This window comes from Argiope bruennichi, chromosome 8 (genome assembly GCF_947563725.1).
Source record: "Argiope bruennichi chromosome 8, qqArgBrue1.1, whole genome shotgun sequence".
NCBI lineage: Eukaryota > Metazoa > Arthropoda > Arachnida > Araneae > Araneidae > Argiope > Argiope bruennichi.
In genome coordinates, this window is record NC_079158.1 from 68,982,499 (window position 1) to 68,994,967 (window position 12,469).

The following is a 12,469-nucleotide window of genomic DNA, read 5'->3' on the forward strand; positions in this document are numbered from 1 at the left end:
TTTTTTTTTTTTTTGTAATGGTGCATGATATTCTTATGCAATATATATCAACAATGCACGTTTTTTATAATGTATTGTACATGACGAAATATCTTGCAAAACCATCATTTTCGCTTTCTCAGAATTCCATCATAGTCGAAACACAGAGATGCCAGTCAGCTTTGACGCAGTTTTGCAAGAAGAACAATAGATGGCAGCACAACACTTCCCTGGGATCCGAAATCTTCCGAACATTTTTAAACTTAGTACGAGTGGCGCAGTTTTGTGAAACACAGATAAAGGTTGTTTTTTTTTCGAAGTATCTGTTTATGTGAATGCAACTTATTTATACTTTTTATTTATGATCAAAGTTAGAATCTGAGAAGGAATCTCTTCTTTCTACTGCAAATTTGCTGCTCACAAAAACCGAGAAAGAAAATGGCGAGAAAATATTTTTGAACTTCTGTCGTTTAAAAACAAAAGTCTACTTCCACAATCCATAGATTTATTCAAAAGGCACAACAAGTACTTTTTTTCCAATTTGAACAGTAAATTTCCTAGTGAGAATAACTTAAAAGGAAATAATAATAATAAAAATTCATTTCATTGCTCTTAGCACAGTCCTATGCTGCATAAAAATTTTTAATCAATTAAACCAGGCAACTTTAACTACAAATAAAATAAATAATCTTTGAAGTTTCAATATTAAACAATATAGCAATAAAATATATGTTTAAATTTGAAAAATCTAAGAAAAGTTTAATTTAAAAATCTTTTTTTATCAAATTAATATCTGGATAAAAATATTTTATAAAATAATTTTTTTGATATTTAAATATTAATAGTGAGTTTCTCCTTCGTCTACGTACTGTCTTAATTTACTTACCAATAGTATTCGAATACCATATGTGACACTTTATTGGCTCATCTCAATTTGGAATCATTCCCCGGCACCGCCCTGACAGCAAAAGCTGACATAAATCAAATGTGATTGGCAGCTGTGACAGCTGCTTGATGGATGGCGATGTAAACCTTGACGGCTGGCGGCTTGCCAAGTCATTAGTCGACGCCCCCTTCTATTGGCCGCCCTTCAAATTAATGACCAACGCGTCACGACCCAATCGCCGACCCAGGAACATTTACTGAAGCCCTCCCATTGGCGGATCTGACAGTAGGCATAGAGAGTTTCGGCAACTAAACAGATCCAGAACTGGCTATATTTCGCCTATTTGGCTTCAATTGAAAAAATTCAACCGGAAAATTCAGTATTGGGAGAAATATGATACTCATTATTAATTTTCGACATCAAATTTCTACAGAAATTGTACTAGCTTCTAAGTCTTTTTTATTTTCATATATCATCTTATCTTTCCTCTTAGCTACGAAAATTTTGAATATATGTTAAAATTGAAAGGTGATGTATTTTATATAAAAGATTTATTTAAATACTAATTAATATCGAACTTATTTTTCTTACTTGTTAAATGAACTTACTTACTTGACAATTTCAAAACACGTTTCAAGCTAATTTCAACGGATTTCAGGCTTGATAGGGGAGCGTGATGATTTGGATTAAAGCTTTATCAGAAAATTTCATTTCCAATTTTGATATAATAGGGGAAAAAATGAGTATATTTATCATAAAACTTACTATTTTACGTTTAGAAATTTAAAATGAGTTACCTGTATGGGAAAAACATTTCTTTTCAAAAAGTTATCCTCAAATATATTTTTTAGCACTTTAAATAAAACATTCAACGCCTTCTTCATAACCTGGCAATGCGATAATTTTTTTACATGCGCGCTATGCAAACGCTGATGTTCATCAGAAAATTTTCCGCATAATACTGGAAATAGGTATTGTAAGCAAATTTTTGAAAATGAAAGGGCCGAACTTCAACGATGATTTTCATCGCCAAGAAACTGATTTGGCGAACTTTAGTGTTTCCCAAACAAAGCAACCCTAAAAGCGGTGCTGTGAACATCGGAAGACCGCGGCAACTCTCACAGGAGTCGCAGACTTTTTGAAAAGCCGATGTTGGTTTACGAATTGCTTTCAGAGAAGAACAACAATTGAAAATTGCGTCATGTATCGCGGACGAGGGTAACGGAAACCGAATTTTCGAACTGCTCTGTGATTTTGTTCGTCACTCTATTGTGATTTTTTTATTTTTGACCGAAAGTTACAATTTTGACTAAAAGTGACAATTGTGGATAGTTTTTGGGGAAACATGTTGACATCTGCGAATCAGTATTTGAGACCTGAATACTTGTCTCCGTTGGCAACGACGGTAAGTTAATTATAATCTATTTTTCAATAATTTTAATGACTTTAACGTTATTAATAACCATTCTGTAAAATTACTCATTTAACTCATTCAATATCATTTTAATAAAATCGACGATAAATTTGAAAAAAATATTATTTAAAAGTATCTAAATTCGTATTTGTTTTTTTATTTGTGCATACGAATTGCAATATTGTTATTTATTAATTATGAATATCTTTTTTTATTTTAAATTTTTTACTCAAAAATGATTATGAAAGTATTTTTATTTTAATTGTTCTTGTCATTAAAATTCTTAGAAATCCGCTACTTTTGTAAATATTTATGTTAGGAATATCCACTGGAATAAGAATTCAAAAATGAACTTGTGGAAGGATGTTATGTAGTATAATTTGTTTTGGATAATAATAAAAAATGTTTAATGTAATCTTTATTTGATTTGACAGTGGATTAATGAAAAATTAGAAACACATCGCATAGAATTTATTAGATATACTTATAAATTTTTATTTTGAATATATCTATTATTTTGTATGTTTATTTTATAAATTTTAAATACGTACTAAAAATTTAAATTGTTTTCAGGTTTTTTTTTTTCTTTTTTTCTTTCTTTTTTTTTTTTTTTTTTTTGTAATTTAAAGAGTTTTTAGATTTTGTATTTTAATCGTCCCGATATTTTAAAACTAATTACTGATATTTTAAAATTAATTATTAATATCATCTGCTGGAACGAAGTATAATTCAGAAATTGCATAATTGTATTAATGTTTCTTATATTGTGTTATTAATTTTATTTCACATACAAAAATTAATTTATCCTTGCTGGAAAAACTTCGAAAAGTAAAAAAAAAAAAAAAAAAAAAAAAAATGGGCATGGCTTTTTGAAAGTCGGCGAAATGTTTCCCTACCTTTCTTTAAATGTTTTGTTCTTGTAATAAGATGCGCATTCTTTTCTTTTTTTTACCAACATTCTACGAATGTACTGTATTTAAATATTTTTTTAATTATTCCTGACACATGAATGAGGGAAATAAATTAAAATATTAGTATATAATGAAGAAGTTATCAATTATAGTTGATTAAACGAGTAAACCAAGGAAATATCGCTCTAGTTTCCTTCACAAATTCAACATTTAATTGTAAATTTTAAATTTACTTATAGGATTATTGATTATAAAAATTGATTTAAATTTCTCAAAATTTTAATAATTAATAATCGATATTATTATATACACATTTTTTATATTATCATTTTTATTATGGTAAAATGTTACAAACATATGTTCAAAATCTTATGCTTACTGTGAAATTTACATTATGTAAAAGATGACTATTTGATGAAAATTACTGCCGAATATTTGTAACTTTTACATAAATGAAATGAGGTGTATTTAAATAAATAAAATGTATTCAATAATTATATATTTCAGCCTTTATTTTACATTTTAAACACTGATTTAAGCAAATTTCTAAACGATTTTTAAAAAATTTAGCTTGTAAATATTTGATGAATCTAATATAAATTAATTCTGATAATGTATAAATAGGTGATAAATCTAGGAAACTAATATTTAAAGCCGTAAAATTTCAAATATCTAAAATCTTTACTTTTTGGAAACGATTAAAATATACAGATTTTTCTTGTAAACTCGTAGTTTGTCTTGTTGCAATTTAATATTAAGGATGAGATATTGAAAAAAATGTGTTATTCAGCAATGATAAGCGCACTAAAACCGAAAACATCCCACTAGAAATGTTGTTAATTGAATAACAATAATAACTTTTTTAATTCTAATCTTTTTTTATTTCACTCTTCTTTTAACTCAAGGTAACGAAGCCAGTCATTTCACATATATGTTTTGACGAGTTGATTGCCGAAAACAGTGTTTCAATGGAAAAACTTAATGTTAAGGTTCAAGATCTTGCAACAGGAAAGTTGTCATATGCCAAGTTTTCAAATTGCAATTTTGTTTTTCTCTTATTATTAATTTAGTCTTTACTTTTCTTTAATCAAATTAATCATTTAAAAAAATGTTTTTCCTTATTCTAAGCATTTTATTTTTTTAAATTCTTTTATCTGTTACTACATGATAAATGCCAACGATTAGATCTTGGTTTGAAGCTATAAAGCTCTAACTTTGATATATTGTTGGCTGAAATGGTATTCACTTACTGTTTGAAATTATTATTTCCACATTCGAAATCAAGTAGATGATTGTGAGAACCTTTTAATTTTTTAATAGAATGTAGATTAAATTCTATGCAATTCTTGTAAATTCTTAAAACGCCCTTTTTGAGACATCTAAACGAAACATCATAGGGAAAAAAAAATGTCAGAAAAAATTATTTGTTTTCTGTCTGGAAAGAAAAAAAAAAAAGAAAAAAAGAATGCCATCTCCTAAAAATTTATCTGTATATCGTCGTCGTTATATCAAAATGTCTAGAACCACGCGCAACAAAACAAAGGTAATTTGGTGTAACCAACAGATACGAACGACATGCAGCATTTTGTGACAACATGGATTAAACAAAATATTGCATATAACAAACTGAGAACAAATATAGTCAACCTGTGATAGCGTATTGAACCGGTAATATATGTTGATACTTTGGTTTGTGTATCATTTTAAACATGATTCGTCATCTAATTTTTTTGGCTTCTGTTGTATTCCGAAAACGCTAAGACAGTTTCTCAACTAAAAAGTGGCTTTTTTATTTGTGAATGAATATTATAATGCTTAAATCCAATGTTTAATGCCAATTCAATTAATGTTTAATGCCAATCAAATTAAGTAGAAGAATGCAAAAATTTGTTTTAAGCTCTTTCATTTCGATCCGCATAATCAGTGTTGCGGTATTGCAGAACAAATAACATATTCCTGAGTAACAAACTTATATTAAACTAGTTTTTGTTATTAACTGTTGATGATTAACGTGTTTATTTAACTGTAAATTTCTATAAGTAAGTAGGTTAACTTAAGGAACTGAATAATTAAGATTCATTCAATTCCGTCATTATTCTGTGTTTTTCTGATGTCCCAATTTATGTTTCAATATTTTGAAGCAATATTAAGTAAAAGTTACCTTTACTTTTTTCTCAAAGCTTTCTCAGATATTGGAGAACTCAAATTTACTCAAACTGCAATAATATTTTACACTCTTTTAAACTTAATGAAATTAAAAATTTGTGTATGTCCTTTACGTCAAAAAACTAAGTTTAATATTTTTACTAAGCTATCTGTTAATGCATAGGCACATTTTTTTAATTCTTTTCTGTTTTAGTAAAATTTGTGTTTTTGAATAATTTGATTTGCCTATTGAATTTTATTAACCAAGTTTAATTCTAGATCTGTAAAACTTTTGCCTTTCTCTTACCGTTGTTGTTCAAAGTAATTTCACGAAAATGAAAATCATTATATACGTTCAAGTATGATTTGCCTTTGATGAACAATACAATTAACTGAAATTGTTACAAAAATAATGAGAACGAAGAATATAATGTTTATTTCATAAAATCACTGTATTATGAAACGTAACTATAGGTATAAAAAGCGCAACACTGAAACTTAACATCAACTGAATGTTTGGTTTTTTTTGGTCAATATTAAAGCCTGTTTCTTAAAAATTGCTTACTCGAATGTCGGCTTCTACCTCATCTAATTTGTATTATAGTTAATACATTACTATTAGATTTAATGAGAAGTCTGGATAACATAATAATTAACATTCAGTATGAATTAAAAAGGTAAAAATCAAAGCTCAGTTAAGAAGAAAAAAACTAAAAAGAATCGTACAAAGTTAATGGGAAAAGTTCACCTTAGGATTGTGATAGAACAGTGAATTTAAACGTATAGAGAATATACATCGCCTTGAAACGAAAAAAAAAAAAAAAAAAAAAATGCTTTCTTTAATTCCAAAATTTACAATATTTGACTGTTGACAGGGAACATCGCTTGGCGTATTGGCTAAAATTTAGATGTATCATGGTATTTCAACAAGAGCAAAAATAAAGAAATGAGAAGAAAATAAAGAAAAAGGTTTTTTTAAAGTATAAAAATAAAGAAAAGGTGTTTTTTAAGTATAAAAATAAAGAAAAGGCAGAAATCTATTTAAAAAAAAAAAAAAAAAAAGGCATTTAGCCAAAACCCTTTCAGAACCTTGAGAGAAAGAATCACTGAAGTAAACATAAGGAAAAGGTTGATTTTCAAAAAGAGATAAAAACTATTTTATATCCGAGAGCCAACGCTAAAAATAGATACATACTTTTAATAAGAAATAAATTGTGTTTTTAAAAATATGTGAATTTGTATAGGTTATCCGATTTAAATAGAAAACAATTTTTCATAATTAGTCATTTTTACATAAAGATTGTATGCTCATAAAGATAGTTTTAACTCTTTTACTTATTACATTATAGTAATTACTGGAAATTCATTTAATTCCTTTTACAAATTCCAAATCATAGTGAACTCTAAAATATCACACTGATTTGTGAAACCAATGGGTAGCGGACTTATTAACTTGTTCGTAACTCACTACAATTGCGTAACAATAAGAAATTTATATCAGAGTGAACCCTGAAAAATCACTTTGATCTATGAAACCAAAGCATAGTGGACTCTTTTAGCTGTTGCATACTCACTACAATTCTTTAACAATAAGGAACTCATATCATATATATAAATAGTACTACAATTATGTAACAATAAGAAATTTAGATCAGAGTGAACCCTGAAAAATCACTTTGATCTATGAAACCAAACTATAGTGGGTTCTTTTAGCTGTTGCATACTCACTACAATTCTTTAACAATAAGGAACTCATATCATATATATAAATAGTACTACAATTATGTAACAATAAGAAATTTAGATCAGAGTGAACCCTGAAAAATCACTTTGATCTATGAAACCAAACTATAGTGGGTTCTTTTAGCTGTTGCATACTCACTACAATTGTTTAACAATAAGAAACTCGTATCATATATATAAATAGTTTCAAATTAGAGTGAAATCAATCTGAGAATCACTCTGAGCTCCCAAATGAAGCTTGCTGCAATATATTAGGAAGAACATCATGTAAATGGAAAATCTATCTAATCTCTAAAGGAAACAATCAAACGGATTTTACTTATTAGTAAAACTGAAAAATGATATAAACTAAATATCTGAGTGCCACAAACAGTTGTTAAAACGTCAGTATATCAAAATTTAAAATCTCTTTTATTTCCCGACTCCTTCAACGACAATCGAAGTATGTATTTAATTTTCTTTTTAAGGAGGCGTTTTAATTTTTTATTAGCACAATGAATCTCTTTATTATAAACATTACAAAACATGCTTAAATATGTATGATTTTAAAGTTTAAACTCTTTTGGAAAGGAAGTAAGATTCAACAAAAAAAAGAATGGGTGGAGCGGGAAGAAACTGAGTAATAAAAAGTTGGATTCAAAATATTAAAATTTGAGCATCATTGTAATAGTTTTCCTTTGTGTTGAATTCTAATCATCAACCCAGGAAACAACAGTTTCTGAAAAATGTTTAAAACAGTTTCTGAAAACAACGAAGTGAGGGGTATAAAACGGATAATAACAAATTATATTTATAGAACTAATAAGTCGATAATTATTGGTATAATTAATAATGAATCGGAGTTTTTCTTTTAGAATTAAAACAGTTTTTCTTACATGTTTTTTTTAAATTCTAATCTTCAACTGGGCAATTCTCCACACTTTCTCTTAAAAAATTTAGAAGCAAAATGTATAATAAGAATTTGGCTCCAGATAACACTAAAAAGTTGAGAATTATTTACATATTTAGCTGTGAATTCGAATAATTTTTCTTACACACTTGATTCTAATCATCATTTATTGGGCATTGTTTCTCAAGCTCCGGTTACCGGCCAGTTAGCGACCGTTGTATGGAGTGTGAGAGGCATTCGACTTACGCGATTTCTTCTTTAGAGCTTTCTTTTGGATGATGAACCCTTTTAAAACTTAATTTGTAATGGGCAATAGATTTTAAATAATCAAAGGACAAGATAAATACTAAAATTATATTTTAAAACTCGTTTCTTTTAGTTATAATCGTTAGTAAGCACATTAATTGTATTTCTTTCTCCAAATATACTGTAATAAATCACCATGCGCAGTTTTGATGCACAATGTGTAAATTTTGAATCGGTATTTATTTTCATTCTGTAAAAAAAGCCAAATTTAGTATGCAATATTGTATAATCAAAATTTAGAAGTAATCCTAATTGAATAACTGTTTGAAAACAGCTACGAAATAAATATATTTGATTATCAAAACGTTTTATTAGTTTTATAAAATAATACTTAGTTATTACTACATCGAATGCCATTACCAATTGCTTTTTGCATAATCACTCACTCTGATTTGGAGAAAGAATTTTTTTTTTATTTTAAATTATTGTTCTTTCATGGCGCTGTTCTTTAATTAAAAAGTAGGCTGGAATCTATTTCTTTGTTGGCTTTTTAGTTTTATTAAAGAATTCTTTTATGATTTTTATTGTATAATTTACACTTTTAACCAAACGAATTTGGCAATTTTAAATTCAAAGTTAACTGAACGGAAGTTAGATCTCATCATTATTTTCATCTTATGGATTTGGGTTATAAAAAATGAATTAAATATCGTTTGGAAAATATTCTTAAAATTAATAATGAAGTAGTGCGTTACATTTGGTTTTTATCAAGTAAAGAATTCAGGTGAAAAGAATGAAATTCCACTCTGTACAAAAGAATTGAATGGTATTGTAAATAAAGCGTCTTATTAATTTTCTTGGCAGACAAGGATAAGATTCATTAAAAAAAAAAATTTGGGGGTCTTTTAGAAAAATTTATTACTTTTTGGCTTTTTAAGCTTTTAAAACAGTTTTACAAATTTAGTTCTGAATGCTGTGATATCTATACAGATTATTATTTGATTATTTCATATTTATTCAATTGATTTTCTTATAAATGTCCTTTTTTTCTTTATTACAGTTGGATGCCAAGAAAAGTCCCTTAGCCTTGCTTGCTCAAACTTGCAGTAATATCGGAGCTGATAATCCTAACAATAAACCTATAATAACTGGTTTAGAAAAGAATAAGGACTCCAGCAATGACTCAAAAAAGGACAAATCACCACTTATTATAAGTGATGATCACAGCAACAGCAAACCATCTTTCAAACCATACGAATCTGTTATCAAAAAGGATGATAATCATAACATCGAATTCGGAGGTAAAAAGACTCCCAATTCTAAAGCAAGTTCCCCTTCAGTGACGAATCGCATATCTCCTGCTGTTAGCACTAGTTCTTGTGGTAAAAGCTCACCCATAAATTCAGAAAATGGTAGGAATAGTTCTCACAATGCAACTAAGACTGAGTCTTCCGTTGCGTCTCCTACTAGTACATCAGATTCTACTTCTACGACGCTATGCTCTACGCAAAATACTCTTAGTGGACTAGGTTACGGTTCAACGAGCTTGGGTTTAGATCTAGCACGTAGTGATGCATCTAAAGAAAGCTTGAACAATTTTGGACTAAGTGCCTATAAAGCTCTATCTGGTCTAAATCCTCTCTCCAATTGCACTGGCTGTGGACCTCTTCCAGGACATTCCATCGATGCACACGCTTTTCCTGGAGCTGCTCAAAGTGGATTGCTCAAAGGCTCAAACTATCCCTTAAGTGCCACAGCATTATCCCCGTATGTTGGATATGCGAGAGTCAAAACTTCAAATGGTGGCACAACTTTGGTTCCTGTATGTCGGGATCCCTATTGTACAAATTGTCAATTGAGCATGCACAGTGCTCAGCTATCTTCGTGTCCTAGTGGATGTACTCAATGTAATCATGACAGGTTAGGTTCCACATTACCTGGCCTAGGACATGGACTTGTCCCAGGCTTGACTGGTTCTGCAGCTGCTATGGCTGCCGTAGCAGCAGCAAGTCGTGTGCCAAGTCTTTCATATCCTCAATCAGTCTTACCTAGGCCAAATGTTTGCAGTTGGATGATTGGTGATACATGCTGTGGTAAATCATTTAACTCTTCTGAGGAACTGTTGCAACATGTGAGGACTCATGCGAGCTTGCCTACATCTGAATCTTCGCTGTCTCTCATGTCACCGAGTTTCAGTTTAGCTTCTTCAAGTCTAAATGCTGCATGCCACATGCATTATAGCTCTCCTGCTGGGCTAAGAAGAACATATCCCACAAGTTTGAGTCCAGTTAGCTCCCTATCGGCGGCTAGCCGTTATCATCCCTATAAGCCAATCTTGTCCAGTTTGCCTGGAGCTCCATTACCACAACTAGCACACCCAAGTTTAGGCATGTATTATCCATACGGATTATACGGACAAAGACTTGGACCACCCGTACACCCTTAATGATATTATATTATATGGTACAGAAGTACAGTTATCTTGGAATCCTAAATCAAGGAGAGTAAAATTATTCGAATAAAATTGATTTTTAGTATGCAAAAAATAAAATTTATAATTATATTTCTTTTCTTATTATTTTATGTAGCTTTAATAACGGTAAAGCTTAACAGCTATGAAGTCTTAACTGTGATATTTTATTGTGTTTTGTTTTGTTGAACTCGACTGTTTCCTGAAGTTCCTATGGCAGTTAATTTATTCAATATTTTGCAATTATTCTTGTTGCTAACTGCATTAATTTTTCACACTTATCTGCACCTCCTAAAGCTTTTACTCAATAAATTAGAATTTTGGTAACTGTTACTTCACTGTACTATCTTCAAGTCAAGTCGGTATAGTATTTATATCACATGTGCAAACTAACATACATAATTAAAAGAAAAATGCATTCTTGTATTAAAGTGTCCTATTATGACGGACTTATGTCTTAATGTGATCAAACTAAGTGATAATGTATTATAATTTTATTAAATGTAACAAAAATGTAACTACCAAAGCTTTTGTATATAAGTAGTTGATTGTTTTAATACCTATCTAAGTTTTATAAAGATCCCCCCCCCTTCAAAAATGTTAGTTGCTTCACACACATTAGTTATCTTCACTTGAAAAACTTCTCTTTTTCTGAAACCATGTTTTGATTAATCAGATCATAAGAGTTTAACACTTGAAAAATAAATTTCCATTCATTCCTTTATTGGTTATAAAGCAACATTCTAATAATAGTATTTCAAAATTTTCAAAAGGTTATTAACTTTTCAGTTAGTGAAATGTTAAAATTTATTGATGTAATGTTTAAAAGTGCTTAATTTGTAAAATTTTTATATGAAATTTAAAATAATCGTCTAATTTTTTAAAGGCTGTTTGATCGTGCAAATCACTGTTACGTTATTATTATTTAATCTCAGGTGTTACACTATGTTCCAAATTTTTTTTTTTATATTTACATTTATAAAATATATCTTATAATGATTGCAGTTCGTGAAAAAAAAATTCTCAGGTTGCAGTATGGAAAAAAATAACAATACTTTATATTCTTCATTAATAGATTTCGTCTTCAATCATGTAAATAGAGTTTTTTGATGTCTGTGTTAAATTGTATATTTGTAAATGCATATTTGTTTATCGATTAGGGTTTTAACCTATCCTGATTTTTTTACATTCATCTGAGAGCATTTGTAAATTGATAATGTCCTTAATAAGTTATTTGAAATTATTTATTTTTAATACATTAAAAGATAATTTATTATTGACTTATTGATGCCAAAATGAAATGCCAATTTTGTATCAGCGCATTATTTTTATTTATGTTGTTCCGAATGAAGTAACATGATTTTTCTTTTCGTAACAATATGACATTATCTTGCGTGAATCAGTATGTTGTACTTTGAAAGTACTGATAAATTGTGCAATATTATTCTGGAGACAATCATGCATGAGAAATTTAATTTTTTGTTGTATTATTTTTCATCATTTTTTTTTTACCTTTCCATTTATGACATAGGAGTATTCACTCAATTTATGAATAATAAATGTTTTTTCTCAATTCATATCTTCTTTGTTTTTTTGTCCTTAATATTTTTTTACTATAAAATTTCTTAATACATGAACATATCATTATGTATCTGCATCTCATAAGAGATTTATTGCAGTTCATATCTAATTGTATTAAATTTGTTTAATTGTTTTAGTATTTAATAAACAAACCAGATAGATTTACGAATAATAGTATAAGAAATAAATTCTATCTTTTAATTCT

General features: G+C 28.6%; 1 protein-coding gene and 1 long non-coding RNA gene across 2 annotated transcripts in view; one reads left to right on the forward strand and one right to left on the reverse strand.

Moving 5' to 3' along the window:
- Nucleotides 1–1,810, reverse strand: part of LOC129981759 (uncharacterized) — a 37,995-nt gene extending 36,185 nt beyond the window's left edge. Inside the window, exon 1 of the long non-coding RNA XR_008785355.1 lies at nucleotides 1,663–1,810. This is a non-coding gene — a long non-coding RNA (uncharacterized LOC129981759). The remainder of the gene's footprint in view (nucleotides 1–1,662) is intronic.
- Nucleotides 1,811–1,971: 161 nt separating this feature from the next.
- Nucleotides 1,972–12,237, forward strand: LOC129981790 (zinc finger protein Noc-like). The gene is made up of 2 exons (XM_056092808.1): nucleotides 1,972–2,270; nucleotides 9,274–12,237. Exons 1-2 carry the CDS (start codon nucleotides 2,211–2,213, stop codon nucleotides 10,657–10,659), a joined length of 1,446 nt encoding a protein of 481 aa, XP_055948783.1. The 5' UTR covers nucleotides 1,972–2,210; the 3' UTR covers nucleotides 10,660–12,237.
- Nucleotides 12,238–12,469: the final 232 nt, after the last annotated feature.

Bases quoted from the DNA above. Each gene is read 5' to 3' on its own strand.
- LOC129981790 (XM_056092808.1), top strand. From the start codon at position 2,211: ATGTTGACATCTGCGAATCAGTATTTGAGACCTGAATACTTGTCTCCG. The intron at 2,271-9,273 runs GTAAGTTAATTA...TCTTTATTACAG, and splicing joins TGTCTCCGTTGGCAACGACG to TTGGATGCCAAGAAAAGTCC.